This window comes from Erythrolamprus reginae, chromosome 8 (assembly GCF_031021105.1).
Source record: "Erythrolamprus reginae isolate rEryReg1 chromosome 8, rEryReg1.hap1, whole genome shotgun sequence".
Taxonomy (NCBI): Eukaryota; Metazoa; Chordata; class Lepidosauria; order Squamata; family Dipsadidae; genus Erythrolamprus; species Erythrolamprus reginae.
This window is the reverse complement of record NC_091957.1, coordinates 19,897,023-19,922,257: the sequence shown is the minus strand read 5'-3', so window position 1 is coordinate 19,922,257 and position 25,235 is coordinate 19,897,023. Positions and strand designations below refer to the sequence as shown.

General features: G+C 43.2%; 2 protein-coding genes across 7 annotated transcripts in view; one reads left to right on the top strand and one right to left on the bottom strand.

Moving 5' to 3' along the window:
• Window positions 1-50: 50 nt before the first annotated feature.
• On the top strand, window positions 51-17,022 carry LOC139171200 (uncharacterized). Its single transcript, XM_070759135.1, has 9 exons — window positions 51-299; window positions 2,169-2,289; window positions 3,311-3,464; window positions 5,939-6,084; window positions 6,936-7,112; window positions 9,474-9,590; window positions 11,919-12,005; window positions 13,842-13,989; window positions 15,839-17,022. Exons 1-9 carry the CDS (start codon window positions 280-282, stop codon window positions 15,868-15,870), a joined length of 1,002 nt encoding a protein of 333 aa, XP_070615236.1. The 5' UTR covers window positions 51-279; the 3' UTR covers window positions 15,871-17,022.
• Window positions 17,023-21,635: 4,613 nt separating this feature from the next.
• NADK (NAD kinase) overlaps window positions 21,636-25,235 on the bottom strand; it is a 68,116-nt gene continuing 64,516 nt past the window's right edge. For 2 of the 6 annotated variants that reach the window (XM_070759132.1, XM_070759134.1), the window contains 3 exons: window positions 24,218-24,300; window positions 23,776-23,933; window positions 21,636-22,611 (listed from right to left, as the gene is read on the bottom strand). In XM_070759132.1, coding sequence (XP_070615233.1) covers window positions 23,783-23,933; window positions 24,218-24,300 — 234 coding nt within the window. In that variant the 3' untranslated portion in view covers window positions 21,636-22,611; window positions 23,776-23,782. Of the gene's footprint in view, window positions 23,090-23,614; window positions 23,934-24,217; window positions 24,301-25,235 lie in introns of all 6 variants that reach the window. The other 4 variants (XM_070759131.1, XM_070759133.1, XR_011559717.1 and 1 more) reach the window with 3 other exon arrangements.

Genomic DNA, 25,235 nt, shown 5'->3' with positions numbered 1-25,235 from the left:
GTGACGTCACGAGATAGCAATATCAAATGAGGAAAAATACCGCTGCAGACAGACTTAGAGTGGGAAGTAAGTCTAGGCGCCTCATCTCTATGGCACCTCGACTAGGAAGTCTCCCCAGAAGGGTGTGCGCGGGGCTTTTAAAATTGCGCGTTTCCGCCTCAGCCGGACGTTCCTCTGCTCGGGCCCTTCCTTCTCTATGGCCACCGCCCGAGAGCACTTCCCATTTTCGGGAGTGGCCCCTTCTTCGTCCGGCTGGGACATGTAACGGTGGCCGTCGCCATGGAGACGCCCGGCACGAGGTACCAGCCGGTGACTTGCGCCTTGCGGGGACCCGTAGACGATGCGGGGGGGGGGGGAAGGGGGGCAGGGAAAAGGAAGCCGACCGATCTTTCCGTTACAGCTCCGTCTCTCTAGTCGCGGCGTGACGTTACGCCTCCTCTGACGTCACGCCCCTCAGATGGTATGGGTTTTCCTTAGGGAATGACTAGGGTGGGTTGAGGATGTGGGACTACAGTCCCCATCACTTCAGACGTGCTACCTGGGGATTATGGAACCTGGAGTCTCTGGGACCTTGCATTTCATGCTTATCCTGGTTTATGCAATCATGATTTATTTAGGAATTACAGTTTATTCAAGAATCATGGTTTATTCAGGAATCACGGTTTATTCAATCAGCCCAACTGAGTTTGCAGGATTAAGCGTGAACCCTATCACACTTGGCGCAATATGTGGAGCCGGCCAATGATGATGATTGGCTCCACATATTGCACCAACTGTGATAAATAAACCATGAATAAATCATTTCGAGTGAGGTGGATGTGCGTTACAGCACCACTGAAGTTTTGGTTTGCGTTGGCAGTTTCCTGGTGCAAAGTTAACTTTAAAAGCTAAGTTTCTAGTCCTCCATGCATGTGCAAAAGGAACCTCAGCATGGACCCACCCACCTCAGGAGAACTAGAAACTTAGCTTTCTAAGTTAATTTCAGCATCTGGAAGCTGATGGCCCTGGCGATTTTCCTGCCCCTTGTGCCAATGCAAACCAAAACTTCAGTGGTGCCCTAATACACAACCACCTCACTTGAAATGCGCCAGTTGTTGCGATTTTGCCACGGTTCGCAAAAGATTCAAAGGGCTTCCCTCCAATCCCAGTGGAATTGGGAGGCATAGGAGTATGTATGTACGAGGGTCGACCAGTAAGTAATGCACCATATTTTTTCCTTCCACAATTATTTATTGAAACACAATGAGAATTACACACAAGAAAGAATGTTTCTTCTACACTCTCTATTTTTCCACGTAATCTCCACCCCATTCTATGGCCTTCCTCCAGCGAGACACAAGGACGTGTATGCCCTGTTGGTACCACTCCTTGTCCTGGTCACGAAGCCATTTCTGCACCATGTGAATCACCTCTTCGTCGTCCTCAAAATGTCTCCCGTGACTAACCGTACTTCTATAGACTGCAGATTCTCCATAAACTACACAAACGTTTGTGAATGTTTCCAACAGTTTCTTTCTTCGCAGTGAGAAATTCAATTCATTACCTGCTGCTTGTAATGTACATCCCTTACAGACGCCATTTTGAAACACGGCTGCAGCTATGCTATCTGTCTGAAGAAACACAAAATTTACCCATGCGCTCCTGACAATTCAAATAATGTGTATCTAAAGTTTTGCATTCATACCATTACTGTAGGCTGAGAAAAAAAAGGTGGTGCATTGCTTTCTGGGTGACCTTCGTATGTATGTATCAATCAATCAATCAATCCATGTCTTCGAAACCTAATACTTTCCTCCCCTTGAGGAGCGACCCTATGCAGTTCACAAAATCTTCCTCTCACCCCGTCGGGAGCAAAGTTTGGAGTTCAGCCAAGCCTCTGCTGGGCATCCAGACCGTTCCCATGTGACATTCCAGATGTTGAAAACCCCCAACTTTCACCGGCCAACATCTGTCTTAGATCCTCCAGTCAAATCCCGACTTTGTTTTTTACAAAAATTGAAAATGGTTAAGAGTTCGGTTCCTGAACGAAGGACTTCTTTCCCAATTCCTTCCCGTCCTGCCGACAGCATGCTGGTGATGGACCAGCGCATTTCCACATGTAACATATTTATCTGAACCTCCACATACAATTTTCCTTTTATTTTTTATTTTTTTGATTGTCCATCTAGGGTTCTCCTTTCCCAGTCAGAGGAAGCGCTGGCCTCTCCTTTGCCAAATGAAACCATAAATTCGCCACTGCCCAACCTAACGCCGAGACACCAAGATCTGATAGCCACGCCATGCGGCCCGGTAAGTATCTGAACTTCAGCGGTCTTGTTATTAATTGGTTTGAGCCCCATTGGACTGCGTGTGCATAATATCTGGAGAGAAAGAACAGATGTAATTCTGATCTGAGGTACGTTGTGTTGTGCCAGCTCCTCTGGTAACAGACTTTGAGCCAAAGGAGCTGGGTCCATCCGAACATCGGAGACCTGTGTGGCTATCGGAGGATTCAGACAGTGAGGGGGAAGATGGAACATGAAGGTTCTGGAGAGATAGAGGTAGAGGTCCCTGCAATGCCTATGGAACCCATACCCAGGGCCTTGTCTGGATTGGATGAGGGGGTGGGGTTGATTAATGATCCAATTTTGAAGGTGTGTGCGCGAAGGATTAGGGGAAGACAAGAAGAGTTGTTCAGACGCAGGAGGAGATCTTGATCACAGATGCATAAAAGGGGGGAGTGTTCTTTGCAGGAGTTATCGTTCGTGGTTTAACAGAGAAAAGAGAAACAGATCCAGAGTTTTCTCTAAGCCAACATCCCTGCTTTCTTGGAGAAACTCAGCCTTTGGACAATTGCTTTATGAAAGACTGTAGCTATTGAAAAAAAAATAGTGGGTACCCTTGCTTCAGCCCAGTTCGGAGACATTATTTACAAACCTTGGGGGGGGGGGGACATTGGTTATCGGCCTTGAAGAGATCTCAGACTCTTTGGCAGTAAACAGACATTCTTTTGCTGCAATTGCAGCTCTCAGCCAACTTGTTAAGGAAATATATTTTGGTGTTTCTGAAACTCCAGTTTGTGTGTTTGACTTTGAGCTTAAATGTGCTCAGCTGTCCTGCCAGGCAGAAGACGTTGAGGCACGGCCATCCATTGCTTTCTGCTCATTTTACAAACATGGCATGCAGAAGCTGATGGCACGTCCCTTAGCCAACTCCAGAAAGCAAATTACCAGATGGAAATTAAACCGGGATTGTGGACTAAACGGGGAAGCTGAAGTCCAATTGGAAGGAGGATTTCTCTTTATGTTACCTGCGTTCTTTATCGTTCCAGATCAAACGATGGTCTGAACTGTCCTCCCCCGTCAAGATCTTCTTCTGTGTCACCATCCTTTCATTGTTGAGTGTCATTGGATTAACCATAGAGACCCTCATCCAGCAGAAAAATGATGACTTCACTGTGTCTCTTATCCAGATCATTGGCCTTGGTAATCAAAGAATTGTCCTGATTGGCAAACCTTACAAACTAAAATAGTGGAGAAGGTGAACTCTCGTGGGCAGAAAAGTGGATTCTTTTTTTTAATACAGGGTGTCCAGCAAACCTGGAAAATAGGGGAATTGGGGAATTATCAGGGAAATTGACGGTTTGGGAAATATCAGGGAATTATCAGGGAATTCATGAAAAAACCAGAATAAATCAGATGAAAAAAACCCAAACTGTATTAAAATGTTTAAAAGTCAGGGAAACGTTTTGTAAAAAAACCCCGGCAGAGTCAAGCAAAAATGAGCATAACTGTGGCCACAACTTGCTTCTTCAGCTACCAATATTTCTCCAAGGCTTAGCTGTTTGGTATGAGGTCATCTACGGCTGCGCCTTAACTAGATTGCAAGTTACAGGGAAATACCAGGGAATTTCAAAATGCTTTCCTCCTGGACACCCTGTAATACAAATTATATTTTTGACAGAGATCTAGACTGATCTAATTCTTGCACAAAAATGTAAAGGACAATTTAATCTGCTTTATATTCGGCTATAGTTGTGTGGAGCCCAACTTCCATGCGCTATCCTAGGTCTGGTTCATCCTACTTTTGATCTAAGGACCAGCTTTTAATCCTGTCAATCATTCCTAGAGCGTAAGTGTAGGTAGTCCTTGATTTAACAATCTCAATGGAGGTGAGCAAAATTTCCATTGCTAAACGAGACAGTTTTGATTATATTTTTAATGACTTTTTTCTGGCCACAGTTGTTCCCGGTAAGTCTATCACTGCAGTTGTTCTGTTTAAGTCAATCAGGCCTTTGCCATTGAGTTTGCTTGTCACAAAAGGCCTCAGGGAATTGGAACGGTCATAAATTGCCAGTCGATTGCCAGACTGTCTGAACTTTGATCACACAACCATGGGGATGCTGCAAAGTGTGTTTGTCGTAAGTGTGGAAAAAAACACGTCATGTCACTTTTTTCTAGTGCGATTGTAATCTTGTAATCTAAATACACCACAGTAAGTTAAGGGTTGTCTGTAGTTACTTTCATCCAGCTCGCAGCGATTTCTGCATCCCAAGGGAGAGGGTCAAAACTTGGACAATCCTAACAATTGTTTATAGAGGTCACTGCCTGTTCATTGGCTTGCTTAAAGTCTTCCACTGCCCTATAAACTGTAATATTCAGTGCAGGCAGTAGATGACGATGCTGTCCCACATTTTATAGGAATCCTCTCCAAAGTTCTCTACCACTTGAATCCTTGCCTTCAGCAAGAGTTTCCCACCTTGTAGTTTTGATGGATAAAGATCCAAAGACAGAGACAGATCTTTCAATGGCCAGAGACAGTTTGCAAGAAGAAGCCAAAATATGGACCTGGGTCACTCCAGAACAGGGGTCCCCAAACTTGGCAACTTTTAATACTTGTGGATTTCAACTCCCAGAATCCTGCAGCCAGAATATTTTCATCTTTGGCTGTAGAAAGTAAACATTTCTCATTTTTAATCCCTGCCTAGTTTATGCAAAGGTTGGATTTTATCCGTAGCACTAAAGTAAATCAGCTCCCATTGTGGTTCAATATCTGAATCTGTCCTTCTTGGTCTGTTCAAACCATAATTAAAACAAACCATGGCTTACCGAGTCCCTCACCGAGGCAGTAGCACAGGAAACTGACTGATTAGCTAATTTGAGCATTAATTTTCCTTTGTAGCTGCTTTTTGTCACTTGGGGGATACTGCTAGTTTATTTATTTATACTGCTAAAAAAAATAAAGGGAACACTTAAAAAACAGAATATAACTCCAAGTAAATCAAACTTCTGTGAAATCAAACTGTCCACTTAGGAAGCAACACTGACTGACAATCAATTTCACTGATTGTGAACAATCAATTTTGTTGTCAGCACATTCAACTTTGTACAAAGAATTCAATGAGAATATTTCATTCATTCATATCTAGGATGCGTTATTTGAGGGTTCCCTTTATTTTTTTGAGCAGTGTATTTTATTTATTAATTGATTTTATATGCTGTTCCTCTCCGAGGACTCAGGGCAGCTCACAACACAGTAAAAAAAAACAGTATAAAAATCACACCTTGAATCCAATTAATATAATTACTTGGTACTTGAGAAAGGCAAGCGATGAATCTAGAGCAGTGTTTCCCAACCTTGGCAACTTGAAGATATTTGGACTTCAACTCCCAGAATTCCCCAGACAGTGAATGCTGGCTGGGGACTTCTGGGAGTTGAAGTCCAGATATTTTCAAGTTGTCAAGGTTGGGAAACACTGATCTAGAGAATGTATTAAAAATGAATCTTTTCAGGTCGTTCCCTTTGCTTTTATCTGTTTTAAATGAAGCAAGGTTCCAGTCCTCATTGAGGGCAAATTCAAATCCGGAGCTGATCTCATGGCTCTGCTTCCACCCTGGGAATTCACTTCTCCCCCCTCTTCGCTGGCAACCGATAACCCGGCCTCTTTTGTTTGTGGCAGTTTTCTGCATCTATTACGTCAGCCGAGGAATCCTGCAAGAGAATCGGCAGGAGCTTCTCGTCTTCATCCTTTCTATCGCCTTGGTCATGCTACGCTCCGTGATCAACTTCACTGTCCTGCCCGCCAAGCAGAAGCCGGAGTTGTTGGTGAGCATCTGGCTGTATTCTCTCTCTCCTGCCCCCAGTTAAGAATGTAACAAACACACAGTTTGGACGAACTTAATCCATAAACCACTAACAATAACTGACTTAATACTAGGGACACTCACACAGATTCAAAAGCAAACTTTTCTTACACAAAAAACTCAGCAGCTAATTAATCCTCGTTAGCATCTGGCATAAGTTCATAAAGTCTTAAATCAGAGCAATGCAATTATTTCTTAGTTTCCAAAGGCTTCTTTGATAAGCAATCCGAAACAGAAATTCACGAGACACTCAGAACGGATAGACGTTCTAAAACATTGCTTTCTGGAGGCTTTCTGCTGCCTCTGCTGTCTTTAAGTAGACTAGAGTGGCCAATTATCCCCAAATCCTACTGCTGAGGAGACCTTCTCTGGAGTAGCCATTCCTGTCTCTTGGCAGCCCTGCGCACTCGTGCATCAAGAAGAGGAGAAGCCTCTTCTTCTTCTTCTTATTATTATTATTTATTAGATTTGTATGCCGCCCCTCTCCACAGACTCGGGGCGGCTCACAACAGTGATAAAACAATATACAGTAACAAATCTAATTAAAAGTCTAAAATTCTTCCTCATCACTGCCAAGAGATGCTGGAGGTTCCGAAGGCCATAGCTGAACCTCTGCCTCACCATCCTCCCCACTATCCGACTCGGGTGCCAGCACCAAATCGGTCTCCTCTTGAACGGGATCCACTTCAGTGTTAGTGATGGCGAGGAGGTGTCCCGTTTTGAGCTCAAGAGGGGAGGATCCGGGGGGGGGGCTCCGCTGGGCAAAGTGGGGTTCTCCTTTCTACTCCCCCTCCTTCCTCTCTCTCCTACCAGGCTCGCTTCGTCCTGATCCTTCTGGTGGGGGCCTTCGACGTCTGCTGCGCCGTGATCCTCATTCAGAGCGAGAGCCGTATGGCCTTCCGAGTGGGCGGCGCACTGGAGAGCCTCCAAGCCCAATATTTCATGCTGAACCTCTGCTTTTCCATGCTGACCTTTGACCTTCAGGCTCAGGTAGCTCCTAGCACCAAACCCACATCCCCCCCCTTTTTTTTGAGTCCTGTTAACCTGGGCGTCATGGACTTCCCCTTTTCCTGCCGCCAAAGATCGCCAACAAACAAACAAAGAGGCTTTTAGAGTTATGCAAGTTGGCCTTTTTTTCCGGCCTCTGGTACAGAGTGGCTTGGACTCCAGTTCTAACCATTCTGCCCCGACAGAAAATGGGCGCTGTAGTCCTGTTGGAAAGACCCAGAATGGAGATGGGTGGTTATCTCTCGAAGTTCGGTGTTTTTAGGACCTTTGTCTACAATACAGTGTTGTCTCAGCGGCCCGTTGAGGAACAACATATTTAATCGAAAACATTTAAATCTGTTCAAGGGTTCAATAAGGTTCAGGAGGGAAGTGTTTTTAATAGGAAAGTGAACCCAAGAACAAAGGGGCCACAATCTGAGGTTAGTTGGGGGAAAGATCAGAAGCAAGATGAGAAAATATTATTTTACTGAAAGAGGAGTAGATGCTTGGAACAAACTTCCAGCGGACGTGGTTGGTCAATCCACAGCAACTGAATTGAAACAGGCCTGGGATAAACATAGATCCATCCTATGATAAAATACAGGAAATAGTATAAAGGCAGACTAGATGGACCAGGAGGTCTTTTTCTGCCGTTAATCTTCTATGTTTCTACAGTATGTTTCTAACACACACTGCTCTGGCCCAAATTGATGAAAGATTGATAGATGAATGTTTTGCCGCAAATGTTTATACCAGTGTTTCCCAACCTTGGCAACTTGAAGATATTTGGACTTCAACTCCCAGAATTCCCCAGCCAGCATTCGCTGGCTGGGGAATTCTGGGAGTTGAAGTCCAAATATCTTCAAGTTGCCAAGATTGGGAAACACTGGTTTATACGAAGGTTTTAGGATGAATGATTGACAGCTGAGTGTTTTAAATTCATGTGGTCTTATTGATTGTATAATGTTTTTATCTTTGTACGCTGCCCTGAGTCCATTGGGGAAGGGCGGCTTATAAATCTAATAAATTCAAATTCAAATATCTGGACATTAAAAAAAGGAGACAGCTTCCTTTACTTCCAGCCTCATATTGTGCACGAAACGAAAGTTCTGTCTCCAAACTCTTCAAGAGTTTGGAGACAGAACAGCTTCAGAACGGGAGCCTTTTCTGAATTAATGCTAATTTACAATGCCAAGGCCCTGGCCGCAATTTTCTCTGATGCTATTCATCGGTGGATGAATATATATATATATACACAATGCTCAAAAAAATGCTCAAAAAAATAAAGGGAACACTTAAACAATACAACTCCAAATAAATCAAACTTCTGTGAAATCCAACTGTCCACTTAGGAAGCGACACTGATTGACAACCAATTTCACATGTTGTCAGCACATTCAACTTTCTACAAAGTATTCGATGAGAATATTTCATTCATTCAGATCTAGTATGTGTTCTTTGAGTTCTTTTTAGCTCTAATAAGTTATGGATGTAGAATTGCGAAAAGAAAAGAAAGAAAATTAAACTCTAAACTCAGCTTCCAATTTTCTTTGCCTTGGAGATTGGAAGTTAGTATGAACCTGGCTAATCGTTTTACTGGTTTAGATCATCTCTAAGAGCTGAATTTTTAATATATCCCTAACCTTCGTGCTGGGAAGCCTATGGTTACATCTGAAAGCATCTAGCCATGTTACTTCTTTGATTGCAAGTACAGTGGTACCTCTACCTAAGAATGCCTCTACTTAAGAACGTTTCTAGACAAGAACCGGGTGTTCAAGATTTTTTTGTCTCTACTTAAGAACCATTTTCTACTTAAGAACCTGAGTCTGGAAAAATTTCCCAGGAAATTTGAGAGCAGCACGAAGGCCCGGCCAGTTTCCTGCCATTCCCCCTTTAATCCTGGCCACCTCAGGCTGCCAGAGGAGCCTTTCGGTAGTGCTTAAGGAGGCTTTGGCAGTCCAGAGCAAACAAAGCGTTTTCCTTTCTCTGGGCGCTTGGAGTGGGAATAAACCTCTGCCAGCGCCCAGAGAAAAGAAACGCTCCCTTTGCTCTGGGCAGCTAGAAGCTTTTTATCAGAAGTTTCCCGAGAAAAACCTTTGCAGATCATATAATACAAAGAAACTTATATTTCCTACTATTTACAAATTTATAGTTATTTACTTCTATATAATATATTTGTTTAGCTATTCCTTATTCTTCTGTTCAAGCAATCATAGACCTTATCCCAGACTTCATAATATTATGCAGTGTAAGTGAATTTGTAAGATCCCTTGAAGCGGTCAAGATAGGACCCTTAGCCACTGCCGGATTTGGGGGAGAAAAGGATCCTCACTATTGTTTTGAGATCTCTCTTCTATTCCCCAGCTCTGTTTGTGTGTCCTGCTGCTGACCGCAACCCAGGAGATCTCAAGTCTCCACAGCATATTCCTGGCTGCTGGGATTTGTTGGGCTGTTGTGAAGGTGGCCTGTGGCATCATTGCAGTAAGTATATATATAAAAAAGTCACTCATTCATCATGAAATCTCCAGAATTGTAAAGCTTACAAACTCGAAACTTGGCACGTATGTTCCTCTTGGTTTCTAGGTGCTTGCTAAGAAAGGATTTCTCGAAATGACCATTAGATCATTAGTATTTCTCATGCAGTATTATATTAATTAACATCAGGGGTCCCCAAACTTTTTACACAGGGGCCTGTTCACTGTCCCTTGGATTGTTGGATGGCCGGACTATAAAAAAAACTATGAACAAATCTCTATGCACACTGCACATACCTTATTTTAAAGTAAAAAACAAAATGGGAACATACTATTTAGCAGGGGGGGGGGAGAAGTCTGAAATTCATATATGTTTATGTTTTGTTTTTAATTTTCTCTTGTTAACATCTGATTGGCTATACAAGGTTTTTAGATTTATAGAAAAATGTATAAAGAAAGAAGGAAGCACTTTGGCATAATGGTTAATAAATTAGAAATATAATTGGTGTTGTACTTTTTGAAGGAACGTTAAGGAGGGAATTTAATTAAAAGAAAAGTATTACCTGGATGACAACATTAGAAAAAAAACTTTTGCAACTTTTTTGATGATTGATATTAGTTACTAACAAAATACCGCATTTTATTCATGGAAAATTAGATGGTACACTGTATTGTTTGAATGTATGTTGAGAGAAAAATTTTAAAAAATGTACAACCCCCCCAAAAAAGTCAATCCTTCCTCCGTCCCTCCATTCATTTCATTCTTCCTTCCTTGTTCCCTCCATTTCTTCTTCCTTCTTTCCTTCCTTCCTTTTCCCTCCATTTCTCCTTCCTTCCTTCCTTCCCTCCCTCCTTCCTTCTCCTCTCTTTCACTCTCTCTTTCTCTCTTTCACTCGCTCTTTCTCACTCTCTCTCTCTTCCTCCCTCCCTTCTTCCTTCCTCTCCACTTCTCTTTCCCTCCCTTTTTCCCTTCTCCTTCCCTTTCTTTCTCTCCACTTCTCTCTCTCTCTCTCACTCACCCCTGGGCTGGATAAATGGCCTCAGCGGGCCGCATGCGGCCCACGGGCTGTAGTTTGGGGACCGCTGATTAACATGTTCCAGAGGGCCAGGGCTACCACAGAGAAGGCCCTTCCCCTAGAACCCGCCAGCTGGCATTGCGTGGCTGACGGGACCTGGAGAAGGCTGACAGTGAGGCCTAACCAGTTGCTGGGGTATACGAGGCAAGAGACGGTCCTGTAAGTAATCAAGTCCTAAGCCATATAGGGCTTTAAGAGGTCGAAATCAACACTTTGAACTGTGATCGGAGACTAACTGGCAACCAATGCAGCACACGGAGTGATGGTGAGACATGGGCGTATCTGGGAAGGCCCATGATAGCTCGCGCGGCTGCATTTTAAGGTCTTTTTCTGCCGTCTATGTTGCTATGTTTCTATTTTGAACCAGTTGCCATCTCTGAGCATTCTTCAAAGGGAGCCTTATACAAATACAATAAAAAGTCAAATATAAACAATTTTAAAAAGTAAAACCCCCGTAAAATCCATCAATAAAAACCCGTAGGCAAAACTATACAGTCATACACACATGCACACCAAACAAATCCATACTTGGAGTACAGTACTGTGTAGTTCTGGTCACCGCACCTCATGAAGGAGAGGGCACAATCTGAGGTTAGTTGGGGGAAAGATTAGAAGCAAGGTGAGAAAATATTTAACTGAAAGAGGAGTAAATGCTTGGAACAAACTTCCAGAAGATGTGGTTGGTAAATCCACAGTAACTGAATGTAAACATGCCTGGGATAAATATATCCATCCTAAGATGAAATACTGTACAAGAAATAGTATAAGGGCAGACTAGATGGACCATGAAGTCTTTTTCTGCCGTCAATCTTCTATGTTTCTATGTTTAGCTTAGGTAGTAAAAAATTAGATTTGTCTCTGTATTCAGTTTTATATTGTATCCTGTAAGCTGCCCCGAGTCTTTGGAGAGGGACGGCATACAAATCTAATAAATGAAATAAATAATGATAAATGATAACCAACACTTTCAATTGACCAATTGGCAGCCTGTGCAGGGTGCGAAGTGTTGGTGTTATGTGGCACACCCACAACAGCTTCCACAGCTGCGTTCTGAGCTATCTGCCGCCCCCGAACACTCTTCAAGAGTAGCCCCATCTAGAGCGCATTGATCAATAATCAATTTGGGGAGAACTGTCGCCTGGGGCTGTATTTTTATTTTTTTTATATCTGAAATCCATGTGATAGGCTTTTTTTTCAACCCGCGAGCCTTCAATCATTCCCTGCCTTCTGTTTTTTACTTTGCTTTCTTTCCCTCCCAGATCTTAAAAGAGTTAAAACCTCTCGCCTGGATTTTTGTGATTCAGAATTTACCCGAAGTGGCTTATCTGGCGTACCTGCTCTACGCGGTAAGTCTTGCCAAACTTTCAGCTTGCTGATCTCGGGAGGATAAGGGGGAAATTTCTCAGAAACATAGCCCTGGGAGAAAAGGATGGCAGAGGGTTTTTTTAGCCCATTTCCTGGAATAGAATTTGGAGCTCGAAAAAATGCAAGTTTCCAAAGAGCACATCGCTTCTTTAAAAAATTACCCAGCATGTTAAAAGTCAGGAAGTTGGTTCATAAGGCTGGTGAATCTTCGTGGAGGTTAAGAGCCTCGGTGGCACAGTGCTTAGAGTGCAGTACTGCAGGCTACTTCTGCTGATCACCGGCTGCCAACAGTTTTGCAGATCGAATCTCAGTAGGTTCAAGGTTGACTCAGCCTTCCATCCTTCCAAGGTCGGTAAAATGAGGACCCAGATTATTGGGGGCAATAGGCTGACACTCTGTAAACCGTTTAAGGGAGGGCAGACATGGTTGGTCAATCCACAGGAACTGAATTTAAACATGCCTGGGATAAACATAGATCCATCCTAAGATAAAACAAAGGAAATAGTATAAGGGCAGAGTAGGTGGACCATGAGGTCTTTTTCTGCCATCAATTTTCTATGTTTAAATCACATTTTTTCTGAACGTCAGAGTCTCCCCTTTGTGTCACAACCCCGTTGTCTGAAGCAATCCTAGCAACAATACGTCAAGCTAACTTGGACAGCTTTCCAAATGCCGGATGAAGGTCCCTTTGGAGCAGCAGTGTCAGACCCTCAAGGTTAAACACCCCCCCCCCCAAAACAGAATATTTTTGAGGTTTCTCAAAGCCCTTTTTAACGTCAAACCCCTCTGGAATGTTTCTCCTAGTCACCGCAGATAAAACCCCCAGCAGCCTTGAACACAACAATCGTTCTTAAAAAAAAACAAAACAAGAGATAATTTTTCAGCAGCTTTCAAGGTTAGGATTAAGCAGAGGGAGAGCAGTTTTCTTTTCTTTCTCTCTTTCGTTCCTTCCTTCCCCTCCTTTCCTTTCCCTTCCTTTTTCTTCCTTCCCTCCCTCCCATCCTCTCCGTTCCTTTCCTTCCTCTTTCATAGAAACATAGAAGACTGACGGCAGAAAAAGACCCCATGGTCCATCTAGTCTGCCCTTTTACTTTACTTTTACTTTCCTTCCCTTTCCTTCTCTTCTTTCTTCCTCATTTCCTTCCCTTCCCTCTTCCCCCTTCCCTTCTTCTTCCTCTTCCTCTTCTTCCTCCTCCTCCTCCCTTCCTCTTCCCCTTCCCCTTCTCCTCCCCTCCCCTTCCTTTTTCTTCCTTCCCTCCCTCCCATCCTCTCCTTTCCTTTCCTTCCTCTTTCCTTCCCTTTCCTTCTTTTCTTTCTTCCTCATTTCCTTCCCTTCCCTCTTCCCCCTTCCCTTCTTCTTCCTCTTCCTCCTCCTCCTCCCTTCCCTTGGCAACCATTGGATGGTCAAAGTCTCCCAATTAGGCATCAGAATGCACACAGATCTCAACTTTTTTGATCCAAGAGACTGCACTTGGCTCCTAGGCCATTGTCCTTTCCCGTCATCTCACAACATCCCTGCAAGGTAGATGGCACCGTGAGATTAGCCCAAGCAGGGACAAAGCACCACTTCTTGGAAATCCACCGACAAACCAGGATCAAAAGAAACAGTGTTAACAGTGTGTGTGTGTGAGTGAGACAGAGAGAGATTTCCAGCTGGCTAAATTTTGCTGTTTGAGTGGAATGAACTGCGGATTTGAGGTGAGATGCCCTGAAAATGCAGACAGGTGTGAAATTCATCCCATTTTTTTTGCTTCCAGGGATTAATTGCTTTATAGGTACAAATGTATTTATCCGGGTTTTTCTCCCTCCTCTTCCAGGTGATAACAGAATGGGGCCAAAGGAAGTCTTACGCCTTGGAAGCGGCCATTATCACCGGCTCCTGCATTTCGGTGGTAATCAAAAGCGTCTTGTTCTGGGCGCTGTTTCACGTCTATCAGAGTTTTGGGCAAGGCCTGAGAGAGAGGAGTGAGTATCGGAGGCATAGGAGCGGTTTCTGGGAGTAAACTCAATCCAGAATGGGCTGGGTCGCTTCGGCTGGCATGGGGATTGAAAACAAGGCAGCCGGCCAAGACAAATCTGTCTTTTTTTTCAAACCCCTTAGAGCAGTCCCAACAGTAGATAAAGCGGCATATAAATCCAAAAAACAAACAATCTTGGTTGGGACCCCTTTGGGGGGGATCGAACGACCATTTCACAGGGGTCGCCTAAGATCATCGAAAAAGACAAACTTCCCCTGGTGTTAGAACTAAAGCTTCTATTCTGGTGCCTTCAAATATATTTTTTACAATCCGACCAATCAGGCATTGATGGTGGGAGGTGTCCCTCTGACCTTCCCGCCAATCAGCTTCAGACTCTGTAAAGGAGAATTGGCGCTCGACTTATGGTTGGGGGTCACCTCAACACGAGGAACTGGATTAAGGGGGTCGCGGCCCTAGAAAGGCTGAGAACCACTGTTCTAGGGTGAACCTTTTTTGGTTCATGTGCCAGAAAGGTGTGCCCACGCCCATTTTCTCCCCCATGCATCCCCCCACTTTGCTGCCTGTACATGTGCAGAATTCCCCCTCTCCCCCCCGTCCCTGCACATGCGCACAAGCTCACTGAAGCCAGAGATGGTGAAAAAAATGGGCAAACTGGGAATTTGGAAAAACAGACTTCCGGTTTGTCTGTTGTGCTGTTTTTTGCACTCCGGGGCTTCACTGAAGCCTGAGACAGTCAAAAAAACAGGCAAACCAGGAGTTTGGAAAAATGGACTTCCGGTTTGTCCATTGTGCTGTTTTTCGCCCTTCGGAGGCTTCCGGGAAGCTTCCCTAGAGCCCTGGAGTACAAAAAAACAGCACAACAGACAAACCAGAAGTCCGTTTCTCCAAACGTCTAGTTTTCACATTGGGCTGTTTTTTGAACTGCAGGGTTTCAGGAAGCTTCCCGGAAGCCTCTGGAGGGCGAAAACGGCTTTCCCCAAAGCCGAAAATCAGTCGGCCAGTGAGCCCGCGCACGATGGAGCTGACATAGGGCAACGCCTCACGTACCCTCAAATATAGCTCTGTGTACTACCTGCGGCCCATGTGCCATAGGTTCGCCATTCCGGCTATAGGGTTTCCTGCCTAAGCAGGAGGGATTGGACTAGAAGACCTCCATGGACCCTTCCAACTCTCTATTCCAGTGATGGCGAACCTATAACACGGGTGCCACAGGTGGCACATGGAGCCATATCTGCTGTCACACGAGCCATTGCCCTAGCTCAGCCAATGTGCATGTATGTTCCGTTCAGTGGATTTTTGTCCAGCACAGAGGCCCTGGGAGGGCATTTTTGACTTCCAGAGAGCCTGGGGAGGGGATGGGGAGGGTGCTTTTACTCTCCCCTGGCTCCAGGGAAGCCTTTGGAGCCTGGGGTGGGTGAAACACAAGCCTATTGGGCCCACCAAAAATTGGAAAAGAGGCCAATTCGAGCCTCCAGAGGGCCTCCGGGGGGGGGGGGGAATAGGGGAAGCTGTTTTCGCCCTTCCCAGGCATTGAATTATAGCTGTGGGCTCTCGCACATGCGCAATAACGCACACAAATGCTCTTTTGGCACCCAAGGGAAAAAAGGTTCACTGTCACTGCTCTATTCTATCTGGATTTTGATTACGTCGCCCTGGAGATGCTGCTTCGGTTGTTTATAAGTGTGGAAAGCAGTCGTAAAACACTTCTTTCCACTGCGGTTGTGAGCTCAGTCACTAAATGAACTGTTGTAAGTTGAGGACTTCTTGTATATTTTTTTGGGGGGGTGATCCAGTTTTGAATAATAACGTTTTTTTTCTCTCTCTCTCTTCTTTAGTGTTTTCTTCCTATGGAAGGATCGATTCGTGAGCCGCAGCTCCCGTCCCCAAACCGATGTGCTCTTATCGAGTGAAAACCAAATCCACCCCAACCCCCAAATTATTATTATTTTTTTACTTAATTTGGGCCCTGCAAACCGCTGGCATGTTGGAGCTTGACCGACGGGACCAAACTTCGGTTGCCAAATTGCAAAGCAGATCCATGCGATGCGGCCGTTGTTTCGATACAACCCTAAAAAGCCTCGGGCCCGGCTTTGCCTGGCCTGAACACGCTCTCCGGATCCAGTTTGAAACCAGGACATTTTTTCCTCCTCTTCGGTCGCGCCTTGTTTCACTGCGCCCTCGTTCACCGAGAGAGCTGCGCTGCCCGTTTTTGCGCGTTCAAGGTTGCAGGAAATGAATTGCCGTTCCATTTGCAAGGTCACTTCAGGGGCCCTTGCAAGGTTGCAGCTTATCTGTTTCAATCGGACCGTGTGAGTTTCTTTCTCTCGAAACTTTTAGCCCTTACGTAGGGTAGTGATAGCGAAGCTTTTTTGGGCACGGATTGCTCAAACTGGAATTTGTATGCACGCGCACGCCGGAGCATTTGAAACCCGAAGACCAACTGGCCAGCACACGCACACCTGTTTTTTGTTTCCAGGCCCAAATAAAGGCCAATTTTGGGCTGTTTTCCGGCACCAGCAAAGACCAGCTAGGGCACCAGAAATCAGACCATCAGGTGTCAACGGCATACATGCCAACAGAGAGGGGTCTGCGTGCCATCCCTGGCCACACATGCCACAGGTTTACCATCACGGCCGTAGACTCTTCTAGCTAAATGTTTCCTCCGGTCAATATTAGCATGTCTGTTTTCTTGCCGACTCGAGAGATGCTCCTTTTCAAAAGTTCAAAATACAATTTTGTTTTTTTAAATAATTTAAAATTTAAAAAATAAACATCTACAAATTAAATTCTAATTTAGTTTTTTTTTTAAATTTTAAATTAAATTTTAAAACTTTCAATGCTAACTTTCTCCAAAAGGGTTTTTTTGGTCCTATCTTTTCAAAACGGCCCCAGCAATGTGATTCTTGTAGCTGAGCTATTCTTCGTTTAACAAAGTGACTTTTCTAACAAAAGCCAGTATTTCATACTGTATAATCATAAATGCTTTATTTAAATAAAGAAATAAAAAAAGATTTGTTAACCGGCCTTTGTATTTTTTCAGTAAAGGATCAACCGCACAATTGTGTTTTGTATTTTTTTTTTAACCTCATCTGCTCCAGACGGAAAATAATTTGCTCTTTAAATAAGAATTGGCTATGTTGGTTGCCGATCAATTTCCGGTCACAATTCAAAGTGCTGGTTATGACCTATAAAGCCCTTCATGGCATCGGACCAGAATATCTCCGGGACCGCCTTCTGCCGCACGAATCCCAGCGACCAGTTAGGTCCCACAGAGTTGGCCTTCTCCGGGTCCCGTCAACTAAACAATGTCGTTTGGCGGGACTCAGGAGAAGAGCCTTCTCTGTGGCAGCCCCGACCCTCTGGAACCAGCTCCCCCCAGATATCAGAGTTGCCCCCACCCTCCTTGCCTTTCGCAAGCTCCTTGCAACCCACCTGTCGTCAGGCATGGGGGAATTGAAATTTTCCCTTCCCCCTAGGCTTATAGAATTTATATATGGTATGCTTGTATGTATGATTGGTTCTTTAAACTGGGGTTTTTTAGACTATTTTTAATATTAGATTTGTTTACATTGTCTTTTTTATTGTTGTTAGCCACCCCGAGTCTTCAGAGAGGGGCGGCATACAAATCTAATAAATAAATAAATAAATAAATAAATAAATATGTCTTGTCTAGTGGAAAAAAGGGATTTGGAGTGACATGACAGTAGCGTCTCAGTATTTGAGGAGCTATTTTTCCAAAGCACCAGAAGGCCAGACAAGAACTTACTTTGAAACTTTAAGAAGATTTGGAATATTATAAAATTTGGGGCAAGTTTTATGAATAGATGGATATTAACAATAGTTAGAACAAATAATTATTTTGGAAGGGATGTATGCCACCAAGCTTGGGGTCATTAGACTCTGCCCCCTGGCCGATGAATGTATAGTGGGTTTGATGATTGAATGGATATTGTTGTTATTATTATTAATTCGATTTTTTATGCCACCCTTCTCCTTAGACTCAGGGCGGCTTACAACATGTTAGCAATAGCACTTTTTAACAGAGCCAGCATATTGCCCCGCATTTGTGTATACAGTATTTTAATTGGTTCTTCAGTTTTTAGATGTAACTTTTAATTAATTGGATTTTGATGTACACTGCTCAAAAAAATAAAGGGAACACTCAACACATCCGAGATATGAATGAAAGAAATATTCTCATGGGATACTTTGTTCTGTACAAAGTTGAATGTGTACAACATATGAAATTGACTGTCAATCAGTGTTGCTTCCTAAGTGGACAGTTTGATTTCACAGAAGTTTGATTTACTTGGAGTTATATTGTATTGTTTAAGTATTCCCTTTATTTTTTTGAGCAGTGCATATTATTGATATATTCCAAAGTATATGCAAAATCCCAGTAAGGCTATGTCTGTCTGATGATACCTAACAAGGTTGAAATAGATCTATAACAAGCTCCCTTCCTTTTCACTTACCAGCAAAAATATGTAAATATATAGGAGATTGTGAAGAATTTTTTTTTTAAAAAAATTGTATATATAAAAGAATGATTCAAATGGAAAATAACAGCGAAAACAAACACGTTCCTTAAAAGTGACCAGTATTATGGGACGTATTTTGGATTTGTTCCAAAACTTCTGCCAGCTTTCTATATGATCCTAAAATGAACACATCCTAGATCGGAATGAATGAAATATTATCACTGAATACTTTGTTCTGTACAAAGTTGAATGTGCACAACAGCATGTGAAATTGATTGTCAATCAGTGTTGTTTCCTAAGTGGACAGTTTGATTGAAGTTTGATTTATTTGGATTTATATTGTGTTAAGTGTTCCCTTTATTTTTTTGAGCAGTATATATTGCCTTTTTTATGTGTTGTGAGCCGCCCCGAGTCCTTGGAGAGGGGTGGCATACAAATCCAATTAAAAATTTAAAATAATAATAATAATAATATTAATAATAATAATATTTGCAAGGCTGAAGCAATCTGCCTCTTTCATGTTAACACCCTAAGATGTTCTTGGCACATCATGTTCCTTGCACATTTGGCGGTGTCCCATCCGACTGTAGAACCGCCAGTTTATAAACGATTAAGTTTTCTCTTGGGGTGGAGTTGCCGTTTCTCTTGCCAAGCGAGGGGAAAGTTCAGCATTTAGCAACAGAGGAAGGAAACCAGTTGAAAAAGATTCTGCAAAATCCTTAGCGGGAGGTAGCTTAAAAGAGCCTGCTGCGAATCGACACAAAATGGAAGCGCCGTTGAGGATATAAACCTGACTTTTTAGCGATCCTGGTTTGTTATCCCTTCATCCAAGTTGGGAGATCCTGGGAATTCTTAATCCTGAAAGAGAAGTGGCTCTAACATGGTAAAATGCACATCTGTGGGCTGTAAACAGAGTTTATTCAAAGTTTCTTTTTTTTTCTTTGTACTTTTTATTGATTTTTGCCAATTGGACAGGTGTTATGTACCACCTAAAAAACCATCGTGTACCAGTTCTCCTGGTAGGATGTCACTAGTATCCATTTTTATTTCTGTCCCAGATTCGCTGCCATCCATTTAGATTAATATTATACACCAAAACCTGAGTCCACTTGATCATATTGTCCTTTACGTGTTCTGTTTCCATTTTGTAATTTAGTAAATACTGATGCAGTTTTTAAAATCATTTTGTCGTCTGGCTCCAGCAGAATTTTATCCAGTGCTCTCTTGGTTTCTATTCCCCCTTTTCTCTTATCTTTTTCATATCTGGATCTTGCTTGTGGATATTCCCACCACTCTAAATCTATCCCCTCTTCTCTCAATTCCAGGATTTTGAATTTTCAATGAGGCCGACTGGAGGATGCTAAGAGCCGGTTGCAATGCGAAATTCAGATTTCGGGCCACGACATGGTCAAATGCTCTGGGTTTTTCTTGGCCTAACTTCCTCCAAGCACAAAACATGTATAAACAAAGAGATGGAGAAATTTGCTAATGACCGGCTCAGCGAAAAGAACAGCTCCAGGAGCTTTGAAAAACGATCTTTAAAATAGAATTCAGGGATTGGGGGGACAGAATTAAAAGCCCACCATAGATTACATACAGGGCAGTGAGGTGTGGGATGTGTGACAGTTCAGTGTTTTAACTCATCAAGCAACACATTTAAAAAATAAAATAAAACCCCAACTAAGCAGCAAACTGAATAAGCTCGTGATGCTAGAATGGGGAAGACACTGACCAAAACTTCACTTAAATGAACTGGAAAAGTTTTTCTGTCCACGAGGAAGAACAGGACTACTACAGAGGTGAGAGGAATTTCACACAAGACTGAGCACATTGTTTAAAAAAAAAAATAGGAAAAAAATCAGAGACATTTTCACACAAGGGTTGATCAAATCTTAGTAGATTTCTATGGGGTGCGGATTACAAAGCTTTCTTATCTGTCAAAATTTAGATTGCCTGAATGAAGTCGATAGTGAGACAAATTGAAAAAAGAACAATTCTAAACAATTCTGCGGTTTTATTTCCACCAGGCAGAGTGATAATGAGAGCAGGCAGCTACCCCATTTAAAAAATAAAAATCACTTAAGATTCCTACCTTCAAAACGAGGTCAAAAAAGAAACCCAGACTGTCGAAAAGCCTTCGCAACTTCTCAGCTTTGCATTTCCAGGGATTTAGGGATTGTTAAAAAACAAAATATGTGCCCACTTTTCTAAATCAAGAGTTCCACTGATCAATTTTCTGGAACTGGAGGAATGAGTTCAGTCTTTATCCCATCCTGGGACATCCAGAATGAAAGCAATAAACTGCAGTTGAATGTTTCCAAATGTAAAATAATGCACTTGGGGAAAAGGAATCCTCAATCTGAATATTGTATTGGCAGTTCTGTATTAGCAAAAACTTCAGAAGAGAAGGATTTAGAGGTAGCGATTTCTGACAGTCTCAAAATGGGTGAACAGTGCGGTCCGGCGGTAGGGAAAGCAAGTAGAATGCTTGGCTGCATAGCTAGAGGTATAACAAGCAGGAAGAGGGAGATTGTGATCCTGCTGTATAGAGCGTTGGTGAGACCCCATTTGGAATATACTGTGCTCAGCTCCGGAGGCCTCACCTACAAAAAGATATTGATCAAGGACGGGCTACAAAAATGGTGGAAGGTGTAACTGATCAGGAAGGACTTAATGAACTCAATCTGTAGAGTCTCGAGGACTGAAGGGAAAGGGGGGGACATGACCGAAACATTTAAATATGTTAAAGAGTTAAATAAGGTTTAGAGGGAAATGTTTTTAATAGGAAAGTGAACGCAAGAATAAGGGGGCACAATCTGAGGTTAGTTGGGGGGAAGATCAGAAGCAATGTGAGAAAATATTATTTGACTGAAAGAGTAGTAGATGCTTTGAACAAATGTCTAGCAGACATGGTTGATAAATCCACAGTAACTGAATTTAAAAATGCCTGGGATAAACATCCATCCATCCCAAGATAAAATACAGGAAATAGTGTAAGGGCAGACTACATGGTCTTTTTCTGCCTTCAATCTTCTATGTTTCTATGAAAGACCTCAGTCTTTATCCCATGCTGGGACATCCAAAACAAAAACAGAATATGGGTTAAGGGGTGGAGAATTTTTTTTTTAAAAAAAGCATTTTAGCCTGGAGGTTCTCCGTTCCTGAAAAAATCCCCTTTATTAATCTTTGTAAAAGCCATCTCTTTTCTCTTTCTCCCCGTATTCGCGAGAATACAAACTTAGGCAACAACAAGAGAAGATATTATAACAAAACAAAACAAAAAGGACACACGGTATTTTGAAGACAAATGAAAAACAACAAAGGATTTTCTCTCCCTCCCCTCCCAATTTCAGCCCCAATATTCTTGCAGTGGTTTGAACTCGGAGAAATCCCCGTATCCTCCATTCCATCAGCAACAACGTCAAACTCCTTGTAGGGCTCAAAAGCCACTGAAGGCAGCCGTGCCTCAAAGGACGCCAGCCACCGAGCGATCCAGAAAGAAAACAGCTCGCCCAGAGCTGGATTCTCTAGAAAAGAAAGGTGCAACAGGTACAGGAGTTTTATCAGCCGGCTTCCGTATCTGGCAGAATTTCATAGGACCGTCCACGGAGAGCTGTGTGAAATCAGGATTTCTGCTCCCCCTGCGGTGCTGTTTTTTGTCTTTTCAACGTCGACGCTTAGCCCGTGTCAAGTCTGTAAGGAAAGTCTTGAAGGAGCAGAAAAGGCGCGGCGGGATTATTTCAGGCGCCGAGGATTCGCAACGAGAGCAATGGAGGGTCCTTCGCGCAAAACGCCCATTCAAAGGGAAGGCCAAAACGTCGCCCGTCCCTACAAGCTTCAACTGCTTGTTTGTTTGTTTTTAAACATCCGAAAGAAACCGAAGAAAAACTACTTTGGAAGAATATGCCAAAAAAGCGGGTTGAAAACCAGGAGTCCAGCTTGCCTTGGTCCCTCTTCACGGACAGACGGATCACACAAGACAGGTAGAAAAAAGGGGCTCGCTGAAACAACAAAAGGGGGAAAAAGGATGTTTTCTTTCTGTGGCCCAGGGAAGCCAATGTTGGGCTTGTCCCTCTTGTCTCCAAGGTTCCTTATCAAGGCAGGAAACTAACGGGATAGCTGGTCATCTACAGAACAGATAGAATTCAGGTACACTGCTACCTTTTTATATCAATATCTATAACTATATAGCTAGCTAGCTAGCAAGATAGACAGAAACAGATAGATAATCCATATATAATCAATTTCTGTGTGTATGAATATCTCTATCTATCTATCTATCTATCTATCTATCTATCTCATCCATCTGTCTCTTTCATCTGTCTATCTCATCTATCCATCCATATCATCTATTATCTGTCTCTCTTATCTATCTCATCTATCCATCCATCCATATCATCTATTATCTCTCTCTCTTATCTATCTCATCTATCCGTCCATTCATCCATCCATCTATCCATCCATCCATATCATCTATTATCTGTCTCTTATCTGTCTCATCTCTCCCTCCCTCCCTCTCCATCTATCTACTTATATCTATATCTATATATCCATATAATATATCCATATTTACATATCCATATCTACATATCTATATCTATCTATCTACAGTGGTACCTCATCTTACGAACGCCTCTTCTAACGAACTTTTCAAGATACGAACCCGGTGTTTAAGATTTTTTTGCCTCTTCTTCCGAACTATTTTCACCTTACGAACCCAAGCCGCTGCTGCTGGGATGAAGGGGTTTCTTTTTTCCCCCTTTTTTGAAGAAAGGAAAGGGAGGGGCGGCTTGGAGGGGGAAAGACTGCATTTAAAAAAGTAGGAGAACAGTGTGCTTGCAGAGGGACTGAAAGGGTGTCTTTTGAAGAAAGAAAAGGGAGGGGCGCCCCCCTTGCCTTTCTTCCTTCCCACTCACCCTTTAGCCTAGCCTTGCTTCTTCCAACCGCCCCCTTTAGCTGCTCCTCCCTGCCCTCTGTTCGCCTCCCTTCTAAAGTTTGCGATTTTCCTGAAGGATTTGCACGCATTATTTGCCTTTACATTGATTCCTATGGGAAACATTGTTTAGTCTTATGAACTTTTCACCTTACGAACCTCCTCCTGGAACCAATTAAGTTCGTATCATGAGGTACCACTGTATATATGTACACATATCCATTTATAAATCTGTATCTATATGGATAAGGGGGAAGTACGTGGGTTTACTTCCAACAGCTACTGGCTTCAAATACTTATATATAATATAATATATAATATATATATCCATTTTGTTCTCTCTCCTTCCGATGCATACCCGACACTCAAAATTCTTCCTCCTCGTCGATAGCAAAATGATTCTGCTTCTTTCTGACGTTCCAGTGTAAACACTCGGCCAGGCTTTCGAACCAGTCGCTGACGGGATCTTGGAAGCAGATCGAAGGGAGCGGGTAGCAGGACGTTGTGATGCTGATGCTAGGGAAGGAAGCCGAGAAGGACAGCTTAAGTTAAGACAAATCCAGCTGAAAACTTGTCAGCCCAAACCTTCTGGTCTCCCCCAAATATTTGCACTGCTTCGAACTGAACAGGTGTTTGGGGTTGAAACCCGAGTGGCAGCTCTTCTCTAAGGCCAAAGAATCAATTTTGAATGCCAAGCCTTGTTCCATTTGTACCCCTGCATTTTTGGACGATCTTGATTGGGGGGAAATAAAAGCCCCTTTTTCGGCCCAATCATGGTTCACCCTGAACGACACCCTCACCTGTCCCCGTGGCAGATTTCCTGCCTCTTCCGCCCGTCAAACGAAACCCACGCGGTGTTCCTGGCATCTGGAGACAGCATGATCTAGGATTTGGGAGAGAGAGAAAGGGAGAAAAAAAGGCACGTGAGTCCAAAGCTTTCCAAAGTTTGGATTCTGTGATGGGAAAGTATTTTTTGAGAGAAAGAAGAGCACCTGGACAAGATGGGGATATATTAACCATGGTGCTTAAGTTTTCCAGACAAAAGCCTCCGTGGGGCCTCTCTAGGAATTTCCTGGGAGGAAATAGGGCCAGAAAAGGCGGGGAGAAGCCTCTGTGGGGCCTCTCTAGGAATCTCCTGGGAGGAAACAGGGCCAGAAAAGGTGAGGAGAAGCCTCCGTGGGGCCTCTCTAGGAATCTCCTGGGAGGAAACAGGGCCAGAAAAGGCGGGGAGAAGCCTCCGTGGGGCCTCTCTAGGAATCTCCTGGGAGGAAACGGGGCCTCCACCCTCCCTGTGGTTTCCCCAATCGCACGCATTATTTGCTTTTACATTGATTCCTATGGGAAAATTGCTTCTTCTTACAAACTTTTCTACTTAAGAACCTGGTCACGGAACGAATTAAGTTCATAAGTAGACGATTAAAGATAAATAAGGCAATGGGTCCAGATGGCATCCACCCCAGAGTTCTTAAAGAACTCAGATCTGTCATTGCTACACCCCTGACTGATTTGTTTAACCAATCCCTGTTCCTGAGGATTGGAAAATGGCCAGTGTTGTGCCTATCCACAAGAAGGGTAGTAGAGAAGAAGCTAGTAACTACAGGCCAGTTAGCTTGACATCAGTTATAGTTAAAATGATGGAGACTCTACTCAAAAAGAGGATGAATCAGCACTTAAAAAACAATAACTTATTGGACCCAAATCAGCATGGCTTTACTCAAGGCAAATCATATCAGACTAATATCATTGATTTCTTTGACTATGTCACAAAGGGGTTGGATCAAGGTGGTGCCGTGGATAGTGCCTATCTGGACTTCAGCA